General features: G+C 31.3%; 1 protein-coding gene across 1 annotated transcript; it reads left to right on the plus strand.

The window, feature by feature from the left end:
- Nucleotides 1–4,674: 4,674 nt before the first annotated feature.
- Nucleotides 4,675–15,455, plus strand: LOC134683670 (uncharacterized). The gene is made up of 8 exons (XM_063542982.1): nucleotides 4,675–4,853; nucleotides 9,478–9,694; nucleotides 10,168–10,255; nucleotides 10,813–10,988; nucleotides 11,925–12,234; nucleotides 13,161–13,277; nucleotides 14,368–14,531; nucleotides 15,181–15,455. Exons 1-8 carry the CDS (start codon nucleotides 4,827–4,829, stop codon nucleotides 15,453–15,455), a joined length of 1,374 nt encoding a protein of 457 aa, XP_063399052.1. The 5' UTR covers nucleotides 4,675–4,826.
- Nucleotides 15,456–25,227: the final 9,772 nt, after the last annotated feature.

Genomic DNA, 25,227 nt, shown 5'->3' on the forward strand with positions numbered 1-25,227 from the left:
ATGTCAGTCAAAATTTAATGCACGTATATACCCCTGATGTGTTTTACATACATTGGGTTGATATAAGAAATAATGTTTGTTTTAACATATAGGGTAACAAAAGCACGATAGTATGTTTTGACATGAAAACATGTACTTGTCTGTTAATTTTCTGGTACAAAATTTTGAATTATTCGGAACTTTTTTTTCCTCTAAGACATTTGTGGTCTAAAAGAGGAACGAAAGATACCAAAGGGACAGTCAAACTCATAAATCTAAAACAAACTGACAACGCCATGACTAAAAATGAAAACGACAAACAGAAAAACAATAGTATACATGACACAACATAGAAAACTAAAGAATAAACAACACGACCCCATCAAAAACTAGGGGTGATCTTAGGTGCTTCGGAAGGATAAGCAGATCCTGCTCCACATGCGACACCCGTCGTGTTGCTTATGTGATTACAAATCCGGTAAATAGTCTAATTCGGTAGGTCAAATTCATGAAAGGGAAGGGGATTGTAGTTACGACGTAAGGAACATATTCGATATCATTTGTGAAACGGTTATTCCATAACGGTCAACCAACTCGTGATGGCGTCCGTAAAATTTACGAAGGGATGATTTCAACTTCACCATTTTGAACTCTTGGTTTAATAGCTTCCTTGTGAGCAGTAACCCTCTATCAAAAAAATCATGATAGGAAATGCAAGCACGAAAATATCGTATCAATTGGGAGATATATACCCCGTATGCAGGTGCTGCTGGAATGTTGCTTCTTAGAAATGGAAAGTTCACAATTGGAAAGCTGAAATCATCTCTTTTGTCGTAAAGTTTTGTCTTCAACCGACCCTCATTGTCAATTTCTAGATGTAAGTCAAGATATGAAGCCGACTTAACTGTATCTGTCGTATTTGGCACATTGAGTTTAACTCTCTTCAATTTGTATTTGATTTTTTCATCCAAGTGTTAACGATTGGAGCGCCACTAATATTTAGGAATATGGCAGTTATTGTCCACTTGTTTCGTTGATTGATAGAGTTTGATTTTGCAGTTTATATGGACTTACTCATTTTGAATTTGACTAAGTGTTTGGTATTTTTGTTATTCTCTTATAGATGAAATTTTCGTCATTAACTAATAATAAAATGGTATTTTTGACAATATTTTCCCTATCACATCATAGTCCTTTTAAGTCACTTTCATGAGTGTGTTACATTTTAATGTTGTGTGGTTGTCTCCTCTTATATTTAATGTGTTTCCCTCAGTTTTAGTTTGTTATCCCAATTTAGTTTTTTTGTTCATAGATTTACGAGTTTTGAACAGCGGTATACTATTGTTGCCTGTATTCATGTTCTCGTTTTAAGATTGATTCCTTAAAAATTCACATATATCTATTTTTCTATGAGATAAAACTTATTAAAGTTTTCGCACTTATGATTTGATACCTCAGACGCTTGTTTCGTCTTTCTTCCTATGTAATTACTATTAGCTGCATGCAGTATTTTTGTTTGTCAAGAATAAAGATTGACCAGGTCAGAGTCGGAATAATGAATTCCATGATAAAAAGTCTTACATTGAAAGCAACAAGTATTTAAATTTACGTAACTTTATATCATTAATAAAGGCGATTGTTATATGGATTTTTAAATGAAAGATAGATCTGCTGCAGTTTACATCTGGACAACACGAACGACCGAATGACTTGGTCACTGCCTAATCATTTATAAAAATGGTAAGAGGTGGGCTCTTATCTTTTAAAAATAATCAAAGGGAAAAAATGAAACTTGCGTTAGAGGCACATCTTGTATATCTTAGTACATCTTAAATTCTTGTCAGAGGGATCAAATCAAAATAGACCTTTGGTCTACCTATAACTTGTCAAATATCAACATGTCAGTGCATGGATTTTGAAGATCCCTAACGCAAATATTTTCAGTGCATTATAGACTAAATTATTAGATAAATCGTATGTGTTTAACAACAATAAGATAATATGCTATTGATTTTACGTCAGAAGAAAACTTCTTATCCTCAAAAGTTTTGGTCGTCTTTACCTTAACAATAAGATGCTTACTAACTAATCTTTTGTTTAAAATAACATAACTAGAGTCCTGAACTCCAAGGGAAATTCAAATCGGAATGTCTCTTATCAAAATAGCAAAATCGAAAAAAACACATCAATCAAAAAGAAAACAAATGTCATATTCCTGACTATAAGGGAAATCTCAAAGATTAATATGTGTTGAAGATAATGACAAGCACTTTTGATAATTTCTTTCATCCTATACAAGTGTGCTTAATAGTTATCATCTGTTTGACGAACTTACAAAATCGGTCGAGAGTACGATGTACTCTACTTCAGAAGATAGCTACCTATATCATTATGTACATTAATCTTGTAACTGGTATTATATGCATTAACGTTAGGGATATTGGTGTCGTTTTAAGGATTACAAGAAATTTGATTGGAACTTGGTGTAAAGTTTAGGCACGATCTTTTTCTTTATGACACATTTATTTGTTCAAGAAGACTACAGGTAGTTGACCTTTATCTTATCACTAAATACACTAGTATAAGGATTTTGAAATGTATCTTACTTTGTAAACTTTTTTTATTTATTCTTGTTAAAGAAAGATCAATTTACTTGTTTTCATTGTTTTAACTTCGTTCTTTTAAAACTTACGATTTATCATAAAACTGCCCTTTCCAAAATGATTTTGTGTAAATAGTTCGAGGTTAAAGGTATTAAGAGAATGACTGGCATTGGTGCTTTGTAGATTAAAATTGACAAAATGTGTGCAGAACATGACCAATAATGTATGACTTTTGAACAGTGGTATACTACTGTTGTATTTATCTGAAATGTGATCTGTTCTCTTAGTGTATTGGTTGTAGTCATATCAGATAATATATATCTGTTAACTTCACTGTACATATAGTGTAACATTTCTTTCATTCTAAGATAGATAGTGTTTCAAGATAGAGGTTGTTTTTGTGTCTAATAACCCTCTCCCACTTTTTGTTGTTGTTGAAAAAACCTGTATCACGACAGAAATGGTTTTTCAAATGGTTCATATGTTAAATGTCACTTTCAAGTTAGGTATTTTGTCTATTTTTTTCTTCTCATGGGAATATTTGACAAAATATGATAAAACGGGGATGTCTGGTGAATACGAATTGGCAAAGAAACGACCATATAACTTTAGGGGTGGAATGCTTTTTTCCCTTAAAACACCCGTGAGATATAAAATTTTGACTCAGACAAAATCATACAATGCCTTTTTGGTATAGTTTCGTGGTTGCTTCCTAAACGTAACAATGGTTAGTTTGACATCTCTGCACGATAAGGCTTAAATATTTTGAATTGATGACTGTTTCATTTCCATCAATATATACCGTATAAATTAAGCATTTTGTTTGCTTAGCAACATAATTTACGTGTTTTATCAGGTATCAATATAAACATTATTATCACAACATCTAAGTTTAGAATAAATTGTGAATGCATTGCTTTCGTGTTAGTAATGATAACTTGTTCAACTCTCGTTTTCACAATGTTAACATGCTCACATAGAAAGCAGAAATATTAAAGAATGTGTATCTGAAGAACTTTTATCAGAGGTTTAGTATAAACTGTTCTTCAAAACTTACTGTACTAACCTACGACTCTGTTATAGGCTTATTTCAAACAGTTCAATTTATCTAGCAGGTTGCATATTGGATCGATCGAAGTTTAAAATGACAATTAGTCAGTTAATAAACATCCAACAACAAAAAAAAACCAGTGAAAATTGCGTTGAAAACTACAAGAAACATGAGCAATGTATCAAAATCGTCAGCAAATGAAACATTCAATCGCCTAGTTAAAATTATTAAGTTCTTGGATAATTTTTTCCTGTGAATGACGTTTAACACCCTTGTCATCATTGCAAGAATTACATTCTCATCTAATATAATTAAAAAGTTGCTGTGTACAAAAAAGACGGCGGAGGAGACCAATGAGATATCAAAAACTCCTAGTTCGAAGAAATACTGACAAGGCTATGGATTTTTCTTGAAAAAACACGAAAAGACAAAACCAGAAAAAAGTCCACAAGCCACTACATAGAATTATAAATGGATTATTATATATGCCTCGTGTTGTTGTTTTTATTTTTCAATCGTTTTAAGTGAGCACTTCTACTCTTTTGGTAGAAAGTTTTCAGCAGATTTAGTTAATGCTTCTGTATTACATTTACGAATAAATAACGAAACTGAAAGCATTCTCCTACAATTGAGGAACTAGAAGTATATAATATATAGTTCAGTGTCCCAAAACAACACGCATAGTCAGTTCAATGACAGACTAACCGCCTTGTGTCTTCAGGCTCAGAAGTGCTCGGTTTCTGTATATCTTTTACTTCTAGATGCTTTCACATGTAGAAAAACGCGTTTTAAATTCATCGAACTTTGTATGTCGGATTTAAAGAGAAACTAGTTGCATTTCTTGACAACATTAAACATCAATAGACGGTTGCGTTCGATAGACCCATAAATGAATGTCCTTTATTTTGAATACCGAACAAAGTAACTTTCAGTATATAAGTTAAAGACTTGTTGTTTTCAAAATAATTTAATGAATTGTAAAATACCTCCGTTTAAAGGATCAAATCACAGTTAAACGGATATACAATCAAAGAAGGAATATATTTAAATGTAATACAATAACGAAACGGATGAACGCTCTGAAATTTTAATAATTATTGTGAGTAATTGTGGTTAATATAAAGACTGTTGACTCGCGGAATCAAAACCTTAGTGTGAAAGTTACCTTGGCGGAAACGGAACTAAACACAAAAATGGCAGAGAATTCTACTAATACGTCAGTAAGTTTAATAATTAATGTATTAATGCTTATAATAGATCTTATGTATATGTATACATGCTTGCATTGTTGTTTGACGTTTATCTGATAAAACGATAGTTTTTTTATTCGATTTAAATATTGTTTGCCTATATTTCCTATTGTTTTAACCTGTTTATAATTAGGTCCAATACACCATTTTCTACACAAGAAAATACCGGTAGCAAGTCAGGAATGTGAAAGTTGTTATCCATTCGTCTGATGTGTTTGAGTTTTTGATTTTGCCATTTGATTTCGGACGTTCCGTTTTGTATTTTCCTCGGAGTTCAGTTATTTCGTGATTGTACTTTTTACCTGTTTGTTCATTTGATTATTCCTATGTTTTGCTAGTTTTATATTTTGAAGTCATTCCATTGTTTGATAAGATAAGACGTGGCACGGTACTTATCTATCCCAAATTCATGTATTTGGTTTTCATGTTATATTTGTTATTCTCGTGGTGTTTTGTCTGATGCTTGGTCCGTTTCTGTGTGTGTTGCGTTTCGGTGTTGTGTCGTTGTTCTCCTCTTATATGTTATGGTTTTGGTTTGTTACCCCGATTTTGTTTTTTGTCCATGGATTTATGAGTTTTGAACAGCGGTATACTACTGTTGCCTTTATTTGAGTACATTTCTTTTTTTTTTTTAAATCTGTTTCATTCAACATCATCAAAGATTTTTTTTATCAACAAAATGTATGTTGTTCAATTGTTAACGTTCAAAACAATAACATACATATTATTAAAGATCAGAATAAGTTATTTTGATTATTTAAAATTGCTTACCATTTTTTAATCATAAACGTAAAATACGTATATCCAAGAGACTATAAGTGCACAGTATTTTAAATTTACAGTCACCAGACTATCCCCGAGCTGTTTATTTGACATTTCAGACTCTCAATTGTATGGTATGGGAATGTTTATAATGTTGTGATAAGAAATCTGTAAAGAGTATTCAATTGATCTTATTGACGATAACACATAAAATATCATCTGAAATCGCATATTTCTACAAAATAGCAGATGAGTAAGTTTGATTATGAGTTAATAATGTTGAATTGAGTTAGTTATGTAGCTAAAAGTGATATTTTATTGGAATGCGGTTTGCTTGATGCAAGGTAAACACAATAACTATAATGGGAAAACAAAGAAACAACATGAACACTGAAGGGCAACAAAAACGAATGCCAAATACATAGAAACGAACTATTTGACAATAGTTATCAAAGGTACCAGGATTATAATTTAGTACGCCAGACGCGCGTTTTGTCTACAACAACTGCCATACTCATAGCTTGGTACATTGAAAGGCAAATGAAATACCAAGTTGATGAACACTGAACATAACAATTCAAACATGTCGGGTAAATTCTTGTTATGCTTATGGGTAGTAACATTTGAGTGCTTGAACATATTTAATGTTTTATGAACAATTAATGTTCAAAATAATGACCGCATTAATACGATTTCATATAACCAAACGATTATGCGGACTTGTATGAATATAAACGCTAAAATGGTACAAAGCAAAGCTACTTCTGTTGCACAATCAATAGTAATAAAAACAGTCTATGACTTGATGTAAAGCAGTTTTTATCTTCAATATTGGAATATTGCTTTTCTCTGATTTCATAGTACTTCAATTATTAACCTTTACATTTTTATCGTTTATTGAGTGTCAGTTCCATAAATTAGAAAAGCTATAATCATTAATCAACAATTATATTATCTTCACGTTTGCAAAGATCGATTATTGGGAAATCGTCCATTCTTTCAAAATATAATCAGTGGTGTAGATTGTCGTTTTTATTTATTTTTAACATGAGACACGCGATATTAAGGATTGCTTCAATTGTAAGAATTCCAGTTAGAAAAAACAACAACTATAGAGTTTATCATTCAGATAATTTTAATACCTTGCCGATAAGAATACATTATTTTTATAACCTTTTGTAAACGCTGAAAGGCAATAAGCCAGCATATAATGATTGTACTGAACATAACAGTGAGATAATCAATAACTTTAAAATGCGCATTAACAAATACATGCCTGATTTAAATATTGACTGAAGAATTGTAAAAACAACTGTAATACAATAGGCATAAAGATCTTCACTGTGATCAGATAAAGAACTGCACATTTGACTAGCGATTGGACAAAATAATGGTATGAGTATCAACTTATTCGTCAGACCGAATTATTTAACACACCAGGATAACGGCTTTAATATTGAATTGATATCAATTTGGATAAATATGTTAATGTAACACGTTCTTTTAGATAAAATAGTGGTGTATTTTTTTATATGAATTAATATATATTTAAAACACAGAACATCATACTAAGTCTTGTATTAAAAGTGCCGAATAACTTACATCACAACGGAAGGTTCCACATGAAAAAATTAAAAATGTACCATCTACAGATATAGGAAGATGTGGTATGAGTGCGTCTGTCTTACAATTAGTCTAGTCTATATTAACTGATTTTATGTGAAATTGTAAAACAATGAAGTAATTAAAATTGTTGCACTTCTTTCAATAAGAAATATTTTACAGTGATAAGAATTAAACACAATATAAAAATAAAAAAATGAGGTATGACTTTAATGGGGACAACTCTCCACCATAGACCAAATTCAACGATGAGACTAAATGTACATAAAGTGACATGATAAATGTGTGGTATGAAAACTACTTTTTGTATTAATGTCCGTAAAGTTACTGCTCAATTTTGAATTTTTTTTCATCTTTTGTATCTGTAAAATTCGCTCATTTTTTAGTCGAATGTACAAATCAGGACAATATCACAATGTAAAACTTTTTACGGCCAACCAATTTTGCATTTACCTATTTAATTTATTTGTAATGGATAATCTAGGATTTTTTTTATCAAATGTACTATATTTCGGTTTTTCAATAAGGTTATCTTTGTAATAAATCCATTCATAAATCTCTAGCTTAGGTATCACTGCTTCGTCAATATCTTTTTAAATGTTTTAGTTGCAAAGTAACTGTAAAAACTAGGTTTATTGGTTATAATATTCAATTGGGTGTCAATCTTCATATGGATAAAAGTTATATTCATGTGAACACCAAATGAACACCAAATAGGACATACAAATGCATATGAAAATTCCTTTACAGGTCAACAATCGTTCAACACTAAAATATGTATAGACAACATGTAAGACTTTTAAATGCAAATGCATCTAAGTGATAGTGAGTTGCATTGGTAAGGTGCATATTTCTTCGGTTTTTGTTTCGATAAGATAGGAAATAAATCTCTTACAGACGTTATGAATGTACTTGAAAGCAAGTGAAATTGATCATATTGTAAATTGCGTGTTTGTGCGAAAGTTTATGATTTAAAGTTTTTAAAGTTGTACGTCTTCATATGAATAACAGAAGGATTTATATAATATATATGTTATACACTTATTATTTCGACGTTCTTATTCGACAATATCATTGCATTTTACTTTTTAGCGTCAAAGTAATTATCAAACTTTTAAATATTTATAACCATATATGCATCCTGTTACATTTTTTACAAATTAACTAATAATGTTTGTAAACTAGTATACTTAGGTTTTTCAGTAGCCCAATGGAGCTTGTCCCCGTTGTAAAGTGTGTTTTTTACGGTACATTACAAAGGTTTCATATAAATAAAGGCAACAGTAGTACACCGCTGATCGAAATGAATAAATCGATTGAGAAAAATCAAATCCTGGTTACAAAATAAAACTGAGGGAAACACATCAAATATAATAGGAGAACAACGGCACAATAGAAACTAAAATGCAACAACACAGAACTATAACATAACAATGGGCATTTGACTTACTTTGTACATGACATTTTAAGAAAAAAAACAGTGGGTTAAACCTAGTTTTGTGGCTAGCCAAATCTCCCGCTTTTAAGGTAATGTTAAATATACATTAAAATGACAACATAACATGACGGAACCACGATACTAATACACCGAAGGACAAAAAAGACAGAGAAACACACAAATAAACAATACAATAGAACTGTACGACAAGCTACGGTTAAAAAGATTCAAGACTTTTAATACAACAGACGCGTGTTTTGTCTACACAAGACTTATCAGTGACACTCAGGTCAAAATAGCTAAGAAAGCCTCACAAATATAAAAGCAGTGATGACTAGAAATTCCAAAAAGTTGTGCAAAATACGGCTTAACAATACATAGCTGTATTAAGGAATTTTTAAAGTTGCTATAAGTTTTCTACATGCAATCTATATGATCTCATGTTTATGACAAACACTTAAATGACGTGAACATCCTAAATCAATATTTGATATTTCCTCTTTAAATGGTATGATGGTAATATCAGCAAGTATTTTTTAAAGTTTAATTTTCCAGATAAAGATAAAGCTGTCAATATGTAATAAGAATTTGAAATGTAAGCACTGAAGACAACAGTAATTTGAACCAGCATATACTGTCATTGTATGAATTAGTGTAAGTTGCGTTTCTTACATCCATCTTGCAGACTATAATTATCCTAATAATGTGCATCACGATCAGTTAAATATTTCCCCATTTAATAACTTGTTTATCACTTTATTTTCTAAACAGGATGGATCACTTGTTTCTGGAGAAAATGATAAAAAGAATGGGAAGAAACTTAATCATTTTGAAATAAGCCACCCGACAGATCTTGCTGCAGCATACCATTACGATAAAGTAGTTGGTGTTATTAAAAAAGATACCAGTGATCGATCTGATGCCGAAATACACCAAATAATTTCATGGTTTAAAAAGAAATCGGATCTATTTAATCAATTAAACGAAAGTAAGTTTCAGAGATGATTGGTTCTTTGTTTTAGCTTTAGGCTTAATATTATCTGATATCGATACGCAATGTCCGGTTGATTGAAATGTTTGTTATATTAATAATAGTATCGCTTAAGAATGCCTTATGGTCCTAAGCCCTCCGAAAAAGGAGATTTATCGCAAAATTCAACACATACTGTATGTCATAAAAATCGATTACAACCAAAGCAAGGAGTAACTACAAGAACAAGAGAACAAAACCAATAGAATCTTAAAAATTAGCAAAGGATTGTTACTACATATGACTGTTCTTCTTCGATTATAATATGCAAAACAATTTTAAGCTGACATGAAATAAAACAAAACAGTTTTGCATTTCTGCATTGAACTATGATTTATATTATATAATTTGATACTTATCATCATTTGTAAAATGCCAATGTAATTGCATATTAATTGTGTTTTTCATGCATGAGGTTTTTATATTTTCAGAAATAATTCATGATTTGATTAAAAACTGTTCCTTTACTACAGTAGATCGTGATTTTGTGGTAATCAAACAGGGGGATAAAGGCGAGTGGTAAGTCCAGTCAATACTTCTTCAGTTCTTCGAACACGTGAACTGAATAACGGGTTATCTTATTTTTTTAGGTTAAGGTTCTTTTTGTTTATGGCTCTACAACTGTACCGGTCCATATACAACATAGGCATTCAAATATTAAGCTTTCCGTTTCCAAAGACGGGTGCAAGGGACAAAAATGTATTTAACGCAACCTTCAGAGACCCTCACGACTAGTCGATTAACACTCCATAATAGTGTTTGTTGGCTCGTTTTCCATATAAAATTTCTTACAAGCTACTTGATCACGTATTATGTGTACAAAATTGTTAATAAACATATCGTTACATAAACTTATGGTTATAAACGGATCCATTTGTTAAATTTGGACATGCACATGACTGTCCAGAAATTTAACAATTCAATCACAAAACCTCATATATTGAGCATAATGAAGGGTTGTCCTTATACAGTAAAGTAAAGGACTGTTAAATATACACCTGATGGTAATTACATGATATATGTCAATTGAAGTGTTTTGTGCTATAGACAGATCGGACATTTTTCTATATTTTCAGTTTCTTTATAATTCTAAATGGGTCCGTGTCCATCCACATTAGTACTTCATCCGGATATGAAGATGAGCGAAAAGAAGAAGGATCGAAAGAAGAACAGGATGACAAGGGAAATAAAGAGGAAGGAAAACCCAAAGAGTTGGTTCGATCTAAGTTTGGAAAATATGTTGGAAAAATAGGCAAGGATCATTGCCTATCTTATCAGGCTTAATCAAATATAAGATGTCTTTTATTTAACTTGGGTTATTGTCTCACCTAAGTTTACCCAACTTCTCCTTTTATACAAAAAATGTTACAATTACTAGTAGTCAACCATGTGTCTTCGGAATATTTCATAACTAATAAAAATTATTATATTCTATAAGAATAATGCTACAACATGTAGATAATCGCAATCCCTAAGAATGTGAAGCAACATTCCAGCAGCTCCTGCATACGGAGTATAAATCTCCAAATGAATACAATATTCCACGTCTTGTATTTTCTATCATGATTTTCTTGATAGAGTGGTACTGCTAACAAGAAAACTATTCAACCAAGAGTCCCAAACGGTGAAGTTGAAATCATCCCTTGTGAATTTTACGGAAGCCATCACAAGTTTAATTGACCGTTATTGAATATTCGTTTTACAAAAGATATCCGATATGTTGCTTATGACAATCCTGTTCCCTTTTCACTAATGTGACCTACCAAATTATACTATTCACCGGGTTTGCAATACAATGAGCAACATGTCGGGTGCCACATGTGGATCAGGATATGCTTACCCAGGATATGCTTACCCTTCCGGTGCGCCTGAGGTCACCTTCAGTTTTTGGTTGGGTTCGTATTGCTTAGTCTTCCACATATGTGATGTCGACACTATCTTTTTGGCCATAAAAACAACTCACCAGGGACACCCGAATCAAAAAGATAAAAGACCAACGAAGGTTCGTAGAGTACTGTGACCATCTATAATGAAAGGCTTTGCCAAATCTTAAGTAATTCCTTTCGTAATGAAATTAAAATCATTGCTTCTCTTGATGATTAATAATCAAGCTACATGTCTTATTCATGTAAATATATTTTGAATATTCCATATTGTAAACATTCTTATTCTACAAATTTTATTTCAGTCTCTGGTAAAAGCTTTGGGGAACTTGCTCTTATTAACCCAGATTGTATAAGAAATGCAACAATTATAGCAGATGAAACCACCGACTTAATTGTCATTGACCGAGAGTTATATAACAGGTCTATACATTCATTCCACACTAAGGAATTCGAAGAACGGAAGCATTTTGTCGAAACAAATCCTTTGTTCGATGGCTGGCATCCAAAGGACAAGAGACAATTGGCAATGAGTTTACGGAAGGAGAAATTAACTTTTGAAAGCTATATTGTCAAACAAGGATCCCCATTTGATGGTTTACGATTTATATTAAAGTAAGTTCACTATGGTATTGTTTAGGTTATCTAAATATTATTATGCACCGTCTGTAGGAGTAATAACTGTTTCATACAATTGGTTTCCACTGGAATGTCATTCGATTGTTGAACTGACTGTAAAAATTAACCGAATTGAGAATCCGTGTCTACTGATCATGTTAAGTCTATTCATTTCTTTTGAAAAGAGTTCACGATTTATGTTTGATATGAGGATGCACAGACGATAAGTAACCTTCTTTAGACTTGCATCTATCAAAAAATTGGTTTTCGAGAGGTAAATCGAGTGGACTATATACAAGTTGCTATTATATTCCTGGTCATTCGATATTTCTTAGGCTGGTAATTTTTTTTTTTTTAATAGTCATATATCTCCACTGGCATCATTACATTGACAAACAGTCATGAATAAATCTCAGCCTGTCGGTATTTATCCATTCGTCTGTAATCGAAGTACAACATTCTTGAAAAGAACTAGGAAATATGTTATCTAATAACTCAAAAATATTTGTCCATAGACGGCACGCCGCTAAATTTATCACATTTCCAACTGAAGTGAAAAGCATTATATGGGTCAAACCACTTATTCTGGCAAATATTTAAATAAATGCTGAAAAAAGTAAAGTAACAAAAATACCGGCCTCAAATGCTTAAAACTTCAAACCGGAATGTTTTTGATCAAGTAACAAAATCAGAAGCTTAATCTAATGAAAACAACTGTCATATTCCTGACTAAGTACAGGATTTTTTTTATGTAGTAAGAGGTTGGTTAAAAGTTGTTTTTGTAGCTAGCTAGACCTTTCAGTTGTATGGACAGTCACTTAGAATTTCCTTATACTGACAATAACGTGTGAGCGAACCAAATTGACATGATAGGTAAAATTGTCAAAACATTGTTGAAATTTGCACGTGTTTAATCTTTTCAGTGGTCAGGCAAAACTCTACTGTGACCCACATATGCATTCTATGCAATATCCAGATTATTACCCTTTACCAGATGTTGACGAGTTGGAGAAAGATCAGGTCAGAGAATCGCTAAGAAGGTAAAAAAAAATAATACAATAAATTAATTGAAGCAGGGTATTCATTCGCCTTTTCAAGTGTGTTTACATAAAAACTGAAAACATAATTCCACATATATTAACCCTAATATGCCAATTTTACGAGTTCTTGTTAAGAGCCTGTAATTCTGTGGTGGTCGTATGTTGATGTGTTACATATTCGTTTTTCGTTCACTTTTTGTACATAGTTTTCTCGTTTGAATCGACAGACAAGCAAAAACCACAAGACTAAGACGAGAAGAGATCAACAACAAAAATTACAAAAAAAAACACAAAAAAAAACAGAAAAGGAACTCCTTGGTAAATCGAACGTTTAGCAAAATAAAACCCTAAGAAAATGTGGCTGCTCATTACAAAATACAGTTCTGCAAAATTTGGGAAATATCTGTTATTCTGTAAGTTTCTTTGTCATCGTGGCCACAAATATAAGCAAACGTTATAACTTGGTGCAAGATGAACGACAAAAAAACACTTAAACCATTGCTTTGAATAGAGTTAAACAAACCCACCATACTACTATGTTCTTTTTATCATATATACATATATATGTAAGATAGGATTTCATTGATATACATCATAATCATATCGAATTACATATAAATCAATCAATTAAATGCCTGGTCTAGAATTACGGGTTAGTCAAAGTTGAAATTTAAGTTCATAGTATGATTGTTTGAATCCAGATAAAACAAGTTTTGTTGTAACATTTGATTGTTTGAAAAGTGTATTTTCATCGTAGATCCAATAATTTGAACAGTTCTCAACAAATCAAGCATACAAATCACAATTTATGATTATATATTGTATATTCTTAACGTTCGTGTATTGTCCGTAACTAGGTGTGCACTCAAAAAATTAAAACTTTCTTTATATTTTGATTGATATAAAACTAAAATTAATAAGTTAGAATAAACCGGTAAATAAGGATGTCAAACATTACACAGTTTGCTTAAAAAAAAAGCATTAGTCTATTAAATATTCTTCAGAAGTATGTACTAACGTTATTAGAAGGAAAAACAATAAACGCAGAAGAACTGATCATTAGAATTTATATTGTCATCTATGTTTATAGGGAACTTGGTCTTGACACACATTCACATAACAAGCACGATGGGTACAAGCCCTTGGTAACAAATCTTCATAAACTATCTACACAAGACACGGAGAAGAGCGGAACAAGATCTCCACATCAACATCATATAGAACTATGCTTAATTTGTTCACAGGAGTTAATAGGTGAGATCATGTGAATTCTTTTTAACTTTTTTATTATTCGAACATCACTGATGAGTCTTATTATACGAAACGCGCGTCGGCACAAATACAAAATCTATGATTAGTTTATTCGTCTAAAGTTTGTTTTTAATCATACCGGGCGATGAAACAAGATTCAAATTAAAAATATCTGCTGTTACATAACAAGTTCAAGATCATGTTTTATATCAGAAACTAGTTTATGGCAAAAGTTCTGACGTCTCTTTAAGGGCAAAATTGGTTTTGATCATGGGACAAAAAGTTGGAAAAACATTAAATCCTACAACCATCGCCATAGAATTGGAAAAAAACTAATTTATTCAATGATGTGAAACCAGGCATTTGTCGTTTGTTGTTGTGTTACATATATGTTTCTTTTCTTTTTTGTGTACATAAATTAGTAAGTAAATTTTCTCATTTGAGTGTTAGGTTTGTCATTTTGGGGCCTTTCTTATCTGACAGGGAAAATATAAAAAAAAAAGAAGATATGTTGTGATGGTCAATCAGACAATTCTTCACAAAAGACCAAATGACCAAGAAAATAATAACAACGCATAAGAACATAATTATATTATCGAGGACATTAAAATAAATTCCGTTACAATGTTTTATTTTAATTGATGAATTTCAGGTGATATGGAAGTTGCTATGGATTTAGATACATATTCATACACTGTGAATTGTATACAAGAAACAGATATATATGTATTGGACCAGAAAAATTACGAAAGGCTAATAGAAAAACGAAATCCAAAAGTTGTTGAGAAGATCCGAAGTTCAGTGCTAGAGAAATTTTCACTTAGACTTTCTTGGATCCAAGATAAGAACGATCTTCCCTTGTTTCGTTATTTACTGTATAAGATTGAAGAGTCAAGGCGACAGAAAAAGTCAAAGAAGAGATTATGAAAGAAACTTTATATGTTAAATATAATTTGGTGTTGAATACTGAAAGCAAGGACCTTTATAATCGGAAACTATGATAACTTATAAGAAGTGCAAGAAATAAAATAAACATATCACATAGCATTAGCTTAATCGAACTCTATCACTTTGCGAACCCAAAATAAAATCGGTCACAGATTAAAATATATAATGCCAGGAACTGAAGCAAATTAATTTGAAAAAATGTTAAATGTATTTTGTCTTTGTATATATATTATATGTTTTAAACTACAAAAAGCAAAACAGTGTTTTATTCAATATGTTCAAATGAATGTCAGTTTAAAACAAAAATATATATATATTTTAGATAAATGAAAATGCTTTACCGAAACACAAATACAATTATCGACCGCTTTAGCAACTTTTGAAAAATAGAACCAATAATATTGATCCTTTTTTTACTTTGTTACTAACCTCGGTAGCCAACAGTTGAATTAGAAACGTTCTTTGTACGTTTTGAGTCGTTTATACTCGAGGAAGTATTTTCAAAATTCTATACGCCGAGAAAACTGGCAACAAACTAAGTGGAACTTAACAGATATACCTCGTAGAGCTGTTTGTTCAAAGCATTTAAAGGATGTCAATTATTTCCTGTAACAAAACGTCTTATCCCAGGAATAGATACTTTAGCCGTATTTGGCACAACTTTTTGAAATTTTGGATCCTCAATGCTCGTCAACTTTGTACTTGTTTGACTTTACAACTATTTTGATCTGAGCGTCACTGATGAGTCTTATGTAGACGAAACGCGCGTCGGCGTATTAAATTATAATCCTGGTACCTTTAATAACTATTTGTAACATGAAATAATGAATTATTGAAATAAACTTATAAAATCATGTTTCTTTCCAATTAGTATGTGTATTGTAATACAATATCATTCCAGAAACGGACCTTCTAAAACAAAAAATCGCGTAAGACGCATAAAAGATTAAACATATTGTTTGATATTTTGTTTTAGACTTTGAACATCCACTGTCTTTCATCAGGAGATTCAAGAGATTTTAAACAGTGACATATCTTATAATATCCGTCTAAGAACTGTATATTAGTGTAATTCACAAGATGAATTCATCAACTTGTGAAATTTGAAAGTAATAAGTTAAATCAAAGACATTTGACTACGTGTTTTATTTTATCAAATTATATAAACATTTTCGGAATATTGTCTACAAAATATTAGTGCAAAACATGTTTTATATATAAATCTGTTCATTTTTATTATATGCTGACGAAAGATTCTTGGTAAGGACAGTTCAAATAGATTACCTCTGTGTGATATATATACTAACGCTAAGCCTAATTACATATAACAACTAAAAATGGATAAGCAAAATCGTCTTTGTGATTCAAGAAATATAGAAAGAAACACGTCATCCTTGATTGTACGAAAAATACTATTCTGTCATTAATATGTTGAAACATGGAAGTGAAATAGAGTTATCAAACTTTGATCTAGATTCTAGTAAATACACGATATGATAAACTTTGACAAACCTGCAGCAAGAGTCATAAATTGTTGACCTGACAACCGATATACTTTTAAACGTACAAGCATTGTTCTTGATCAGCTCTATGTAAATAATACTTCTATGAGATTTTTTAGTAGTGTAGTTTAAAGTAATGGTTTTACACTAATAATTTTGGGGCTTGTTGTTCGGTTTGAGCCAAGGCTCTGTGTTGAACGCCGTACTTTAACCTATAATGGTTTACTTTTTAAATTGTAACTTGGATGGAGAGTTGTCTCATTGGCACTCACACCACATCTTCCTTTATCTATAAGCATATCGAATAAAGCTTCACAAAAAGTACAAATACTTTTAGTTCCTGTTTGGTGTTTAACGCTCACAGTTCGTGAATGGAAACATTCAAACCATTAGAGAAATTTACTTTATTCTGAATGCCCAGTGTCACTGAAAAAGGTCATCATTCATTAAAAACTCTTTAAAGATCCCAATATAATAATTTGGTAAGCCTGTCGCCCATTTTGTCTGCAATGCATTTTTAAGTGGCGCTGGAATCAAAACATTGCAAAGACAAATTACGTATGTTGAAAAGCATAAATAACCGAAATATTGTGTCATAGGAAACGACATAAACTAGTTAGAAGGAAAAATATAAATATTGAACGGAAATTTTGTTTGAAAAATTTGAACAATAAGTTTTAGGTCCGAAGACACAGTTATAGTCGTATGGTTTACGTTATCTACAAATATAGTCGTATGGTTTACGGTATCTACAAATATAGTCCCGGTGGACAATGTAATACTTGCAATTTTTCTTCATACACTTTCTGAATTATTGTTGTTATTAAATGCGTGATAATATAGAAACAAATAAACATTTTTCTGTGTGTCTTTTCAATGTAAGCACTCTTCACAGATATCAGGATTTTATGTGATTACGTTATTTGCGCTTTTCGTCTCAAAGACTCTCCGATTACGCTTTTATAAATAAAAAGTCATAAAACCTTGGAGGTCCAAATCAAACATGATAAAATTATTTGAAGAACAAACTTGTATTACTTCTAGGCATAGATGTCCTTAACAGTATTGAGCACAGCTTTTTAGAATCATCAACTTCATGTTTATTACAGAACAATTGAAGAGTCTTAAACGATCAGTGTATCAGCAAAACAAACTAATATTATTAGATGCGGTTTGATTGCCACTGAGAATACTTTCAATTGCAAGCCTGGAATTGTTAATGGAGCTTTACAACCAAAAGCTTGATTCCACTGCTAGTGGATGTTGCTTTATTACCAGCCTAGTCGTCAGAACATAGTGTTGACATGAAATATTTTTGAAATGGTCATATTCAGTAGATTTTCTTTACGTACAATTTTTGAAATATTCGTAACATAAAGTGTTTTTTTCTATTCCATGGCATAGATGGCCTTCGTCGTATTTTGCACAACTTTTCGTAAATACTCCGTGGGAAACATCTCCAAGTAGTACCACCAACCAAGTTCATAAAAAAATCATAGATAACAGACTAGGGGTGATCTCAGGTAATCCGGAAAGGTAAGCAGATCCTGCTCCACTTCCTCTCTTTCTTATCAAAAATCGGAAAGCCAAATAAGACACGAAGTTAGAGATCATTCCATACAAGACTTCCTCGGCGATTGACTTGCAAAATTTAAAATAGAAAGTTCTTTACAGTAAGATAATTAGAACTAGATATGGAAGACCACATGTGAAGAACTTCTTCCTTATGTAATCATATTAACGGATAGTCTGGCTAAGCCTCAGTAATTAAGTTTTCTTTTTCTTTTTTTTAACAACAAATAAATATTCTTTATTCTTCAAATATCTTGTTACAACTTTACCTCATTGTCCAAGCTTCAATAATAATAAAGTACCACTGTGAAATACTTTCTGAGTATCCATTATTTTTTTTTCTCATCAATTATATCGATCTTTTTAACTTTATGAAAAATACATTTTGAGATACAGTTTTGTTCTCATTCATGAACCTTCGTAAATCCTTTATAAACATAGCATACACATCTAAAAATTTCAGTTTAGATCGGATACATTGTACGACTTGTAAATACAAAAACCTATAATTGACAAGAGATAATTAAAACCGTTATACCCTTGATCTGATATTTTGTATCCAAATACTATATGTTTTTCTAATATCTTGTTTTGAAAATTCATTTTTGCTAGAAGATAATGTACTTTCTCCCACAAATCTTAACAAAAACCGAAATGTATCAAATTGATTACCACAACAATTTTACAATGTTATTATTCAAGAGTCTGCAACCAAAAGCAGTCACAACACAACACGATGAACATTAGTTTATTTTATTCTTGTACTTTTGTTGTACTTTTGTTTGTTAGTTAATGCATTTCCAATCATACTTTATATTTCCCTATTTGATATAAATCGATAGATAGTTACGAGATATGTTTCCCTGAATAGTAGTGCATCAACCGTTTTTCTCAAAGGATCAAAGTATTAAAAGTAATATTAAGCTTCCAAAACCCGAGGGACTGTTGTTACCAAATGCATTTGCGGTTTTTATGATTATATTCAAAGCAATAACTTTGAAGCACTAAATATAGCTCTTAATTACTTTTTTTTGCATACTAACGATGAATGAGTTTATTGCATGGTCTAAAATCCCTTTGTTTGATGTTGATACTGAATGAATTCTGTCATTCTCCAAATGAAATTCAAATGTATATTCGCTGTTGCTAGTGGATAATGCTTAGTTACATCACCAATACAGATATGACTCTCACAGATTGCTAACCAGCAGCACCAACGGCATCAACTATGATGGTGAACATTAATTCTTAGATGTATTTTATTTTCTCTGCAAACGCTTTAATTTTCACTATTAAGCAATACAATGAATCGCATTTGCATTTAATGTTAGGGAATTAGGGGCTGATTAATCAACCTACAGCAATTATGTAGGATGTAAGTTCATACCCCGCTGGTGACATTTGCTTTCGAATTCTATCTCAATTGGCTATTATTGCCGTTGTTTCTGCCGATGGTAGTCGGTTCTCTTCATCCGGTAACATAATCTTAAATACTGCAATTGGCGTAACAAACCAACAAACAAATCAATAAATCAGTGCATGCAAACGTGCCCTTAAAATCTGATGTACAGCAACACGGAAATTATTCTAAAACTTACAAAGAAATACAAATTGCTATCATTATGTCCTTGATCGTCTTAAGTCGCTGTGCAGACGATGGTATAGAAATGGCGGCAGTCCATAAAGCCGTCCGTCCATGTATTGGTCTTGGTGTCCGTCTCGTTTTCTGTGCACCCTCAGGTGCACACACAAGTCATGCCAGATTTTTTTTAATGAAAACTTTGCATAGGATTATACAATAGTTATCAAAGGTACCAGGATTATAATTTAGTACGCCAGACGCGTACTAAATTATAGTATTTTCCTACAAACAATGAATATATACTACCTAATACAAGCAATGTTTATGATGAGTTTGAAATCAGTATATATATGAAATATTTGTAAACAAGTGAGGTCCCTTGGAGTTTATGTGTGTCCGTTCTTGTGAGCGCCTTCACGCGCACATTGTTTTTAGCAAATAGTCTTTTATTCTAGATATTAGCATACTGTCCTTAATCTCGTAGTGCTATGTTTTACTACTGTTATAATTTTCTATTCCGAGCTTTATAAAACCTTTTGTATTTGAACTTCACTGATGAGTTGTCGGTAGACAGAACGTGCGTTTTTGCTGTGCAAAATTATAAGCCATGTATATTAAATGGGTGTATTGTTACATTATTGCTATTACCCTTGTTAATAATTATTTTGATACGACGGCTACCACGAAGACGACGGTTCATATGAGGATAATGACAATTCTGGCTATGTTATTTTGTATCGTTGCTTGTGTCCCTATCTCGGTTATCTTATCTTACATTTTAAATAATGTTGTGTAGTATTTTCCTTCAAACAATGAATATATACTACCGAAATTACGTTAAGAATCACACAACTTCTGACTGAAACTATTAAAATATCTCCATTTACCTTCAAAGTTTCTGTTTCGTATTCTCAATCATTTGTTCATTCAACATTCGAATTTTAGACAGCTACAGTGTTCGTAAATTTCGAGGGAAGGAGTCAAAATTGAAAGTCACATTTGTTTGCACATGTGCAAGTTAAAAAAGCAAACAACGCACAAAATTACCGAAGTGGGATATACTATTGATCTGATTGATAACATATGAATTAAAACTGATATTTCTCGCCAAAAAATGAAAGAAAAATTGGAGGGACACTTTGTTGTCGCCCTTTTTTCCACTACCACCAAAATTTCATATATTATTAGTTTTCTCTTTGATCAATAGAACACCATTTAAGACATGAATACTGATATTTTCAGATCGTATGAATGATTTTCTACATAGATATTAGTCCTCATAGATTGACCTCATTAATCTTAATGTAAGTTTTGCAGCACACATCTGAAACAAATTTAGACATGTTTATAACACAAACGTATATGCCATTGTAACTTTTCTATAGTCTATATGCTATCAACATTCACACGAAGCTGTGGTCTTGTAAGCTTTTCGTTAGTGATACACAGACTCTCAAGTCTTGAGGTAATGTATGTTACTGATCTAGTTAAGGTGCCAGGAACAATAATCATTTTTGATCCGACATTCAAGATTCAAATACAACTTTTTCTTCAAATTGATTTTTCGAATATTTGATTTCTTATCTTGAACTTTATAGTATGTATGTCATGAATAAATAATTTCGAAACTAAAACTTGAGAATAGATAAACATATATTTAGATGCTCAATCTCGAAATTTTTAACAATTTTTGTATATTTTTGTGACAATGTTTGGCGAAACGTATTAAGAATTCTTCAATGATATACCTTGATAATGTATTTTCAATATATGTTCTTGTGATCGTCAACTAAAACTATATACACGGAACACTTGTTTAAGAAAAACTGTTCAGCATTGAAACGTTGATAATAAATTCTTGTAGACCTTAATAATTTTTATTGTGAATATTGTGTTTTTCCTGTTTTTTTTGTTTTTTTTTTCCACATTTTAAAAATGGCTCCATTTACTTATATATATATAAATTGTTTATACTTCGTAAATGAAATGAGATGTTTTTAGACAAAGGGCAACAAATAGGTCTTTTATATGTATATGTAATGTTAGTAATCGACTTCTAGTTATATAAGTCCCGGTCATAACTGGGTTGGAAAGGATAACAGACTCTATTTGTCTAGAAAACAACGTAAAATACTTAAGATATTTTCAGACAGAAATTGACATGTAAAAAAGATGCTTTTAAGCACGTCACTTCTTTTTAATTAATTCCGTGTCGTCTTACAGTTAAAATGCTCTATTTATTTTTTAATAATCGAACTTTATATTTTTAGTATCAAAAAATATGTTTATCATACACATATTTAAATAGGTTACATAGTTATGACTTATGTTAAGATTTATAGAATTTATAGACGTCTTTGCATAATTACTTTTGTACTAAAAGGCAATTTCATTCCAAACTAAACAAGCCAGTTTTATATAGAATTTAAAAAGTTATCAAAATGCAATCAGCATCAATTAAAAAGTCAATTATAAAATATAATGCCGGTAAAGATGTTAATCTATGATTTCTTTTGAGACCTTAACTGAGAACAGTACGAATGGGAAGGATTCTTTTAATTTCCCTAAAAGGAATAATGAAGAATGAAAAACATTTGAAAGGAAAATATGAAAGAGGAAATCATGTTTGTGTTTGTGTCTTTCTGAAGTAACGTTATTTGAAATGTGTATGCTCAATGGAGTGGGTTGTGAAAAAAATTATTGAGTTTTAGGCTTCTGGTTTGCGATTGTCAACACTATGAAGTGTATTAGGAAGAACTATGCCTGCTTCTTCTTTGATAAAGTATGTAAACCCACTAAGTCTAATGACTTTTTAATACTGGTTGTATGCAAAGGTGCTGGTAGAGTCAATGAATAACAATATTATAAGAGTCATAAATACGGTGCATGTTGTACGGTTGATGAAGGATACAAATATATTATATCAAATCTGCAATCTACCATTACTCTTTTTGGAATCATAGGAATTTGAAATAGTGTCTTGGGCTGACGATCGTAGTGTTGTATTGTCTAGATGTTCTGTTCTAGTTGGAATGGTTTCAAGTCCAAACACAACATCAGATTATGTTCATTCTACAACAATAACACTTCTTTAGTATAAAGGAATCCAGTTAAGCCAATATATCATGATATTGCCACTTGGTCACATAACAAGCTTCTCTTCTCTATACTCATTCGATTTTATCCATATATTCCTATCTGTTTTGACTACAGAAAACTTTTCCAACGGAACATTACACAAGCAATGTTAATATTCAGCACTATTTAACAACTATTCCTATCAGGTTTTTTTAGTTATGTTTCAATTCAAAATAAACGTAACAAATAATACGCTCTAAATAGACATAAAGTACTATGCCTTTTTTGAAAAACTTTCGTAATGGATCTTGTATTTTCTGTTTTATGTATACGATCACAGTTTGAGAATAGAGATAGTCATATACTATCAGAGAAATACTCTTTTCTAAATGCCATATTACCAGAAAAAGTTCATCATTCATGAACACTTTTTATGGTTTATAGTTGCATAGACGCATTTCAAATCCTACTCTACCTTTCTTTATTTAATATGAATAGATATATAGCTATGTTGTGTCTACTCTACTACTATTTTTCTGTTTATCTTTTTCTTTTTTAGTCATAGCGTTGTCACGTTATTTTTTATCTATAAATATGAATGTCCCTCTGATATCTATCGCCCATCTATGCTGATTTTGATGCAAAAATTTTAATAGAATCTTTATTCCTTAATGAGTAGTGCAGCAGCCGTTTTGCTCAAAGTATAAGAGTTTTGATAGTTATTATAAGCGTTCAGAACCATGGGGAATGGTTTTACAAAATGTTATTGGTTTTTTTATGATTAAATTCACAGCAATTAGTTTAAATTTCTACATTATGCTCGTTATTACTTTATTTTATACTAACAATTAATAACCTTATTGAGAAGTCTAATTTTGTTTTGAGGGCTTACTTTTATTGGATTCTCTCATTTTCAATATGAAATTTAAACAATCCAACGGTGATGCTAGTGGATGCTGTTTTTGTTACAGATATAACCAGCACAGGCTGCTAGTAAGCAATGACGACGTCAACTAAGACGATGAACTTTTATTCGTAGATGAAATTATATTATCTCGTATTGGTTTTTTTCTTTAAATATTAAAAGCAATATAATTCATCGCATTTTCTAGAAAATATGTTGTCGAGTGGTCTGAAAAGTCCGCCTGAAGCGATCAGTACTAGCCCGTCTAAAAATGAATTATATGGATATAGGAAGATGTGGTGTGAGTGCCAATGAGACAACTCTCCATCCAAATAACAATTTAAAAATTAAACCATTATAGGTTAAAGTACGGCCTTCAACACGGAGCCTTGGCTCACACCGAACAACAAGCTATAAAGGGCCCCAAAATTACTAGTGTAAAACCATTCAAACGGGAAAACCAACGGTCTAATCTATATAAACAAAACGAGAATATGCATATCTACTTGTTAATCTAAGATTTCAGAAAACCAAAATAAAAATATAGATTTTTGGAATCATCAGTCTCAAATTTTTAATAATAAGTATTTGTAGATTTAATTCATGATGGTGTCTCTAAACACAACGTTAAAATTGCGTAAGCCTACAATGATAGTAGCCGACGTTAAGAACCAACTTAAATAAAAGTTAAGCGAAGCTGGTTAAGAGAAATTCTATATGATATAACTGGATATATTTGATGTGTTAGAACTTTTGATTTAGATTTTGCCATTTGATTAGGGACTTTCCGTTTTGAATTTCCCTCGGTGCTAGGCTTTTTTGTGTACATGTATTATCCGTTTTCCTTTTCCTGTCTATAGCATGCAATTTTTATGTGGAGATTGTAGTGTTAGATGAAAATGACAGTGTTCGATGATTTCATAATCTTCTACTAATAAGATTAGACACAGAGAACAATAGTTTATGTAAACGTATGTCAAAACATGTCAAAAAATGTTTTAAAAAAAGTCATCATACTAACGTTGATAAGCATTTCTTGCTATGTAGGCCTTAGTAACCAAAATCGTGAATATTGTATTATTCTAAACTTTTTTGGGACTTTTATTCACATTT

The sequence above is a fragment of the Mytilus trossulus genome, chromosome 9 (genome assembly GCF_036588685.1).
Source record: "Mytilus trossulus isolate FHL-02 chromosome 9, PNRI_Mtr1.1.1.hap1, whole genome shotgun sequence".
Taxonomy (NCBI): domain Eukaryota; kingdom Metazoa; phylum Mollusca; class Bivalvia; order Mytilida; family Mytilidae; genus Mytilus; species Mytilus trossulus.

Coding starts and splice junctions, on each gene's coding strand:
- LOC134683670 (XM_063542982.1), top strand. CDS start 4,827: ATGGCAGAGAATTCTACTAATACGTCA. Junction 12,235..13,160: donor GGTTTACGATTTATATTAAA/GTAAGTTCACTA, acceptor TAATCTTTTCAG/TGGTCAGGCAAAACTCTACT. Junction 14,532..15,180: donor TTGTTCACAGGAGTTAATAG/GTGAGATCATGT, acceptor GATGAATTTCAG/GTGATATGGAAGTTGCTATG.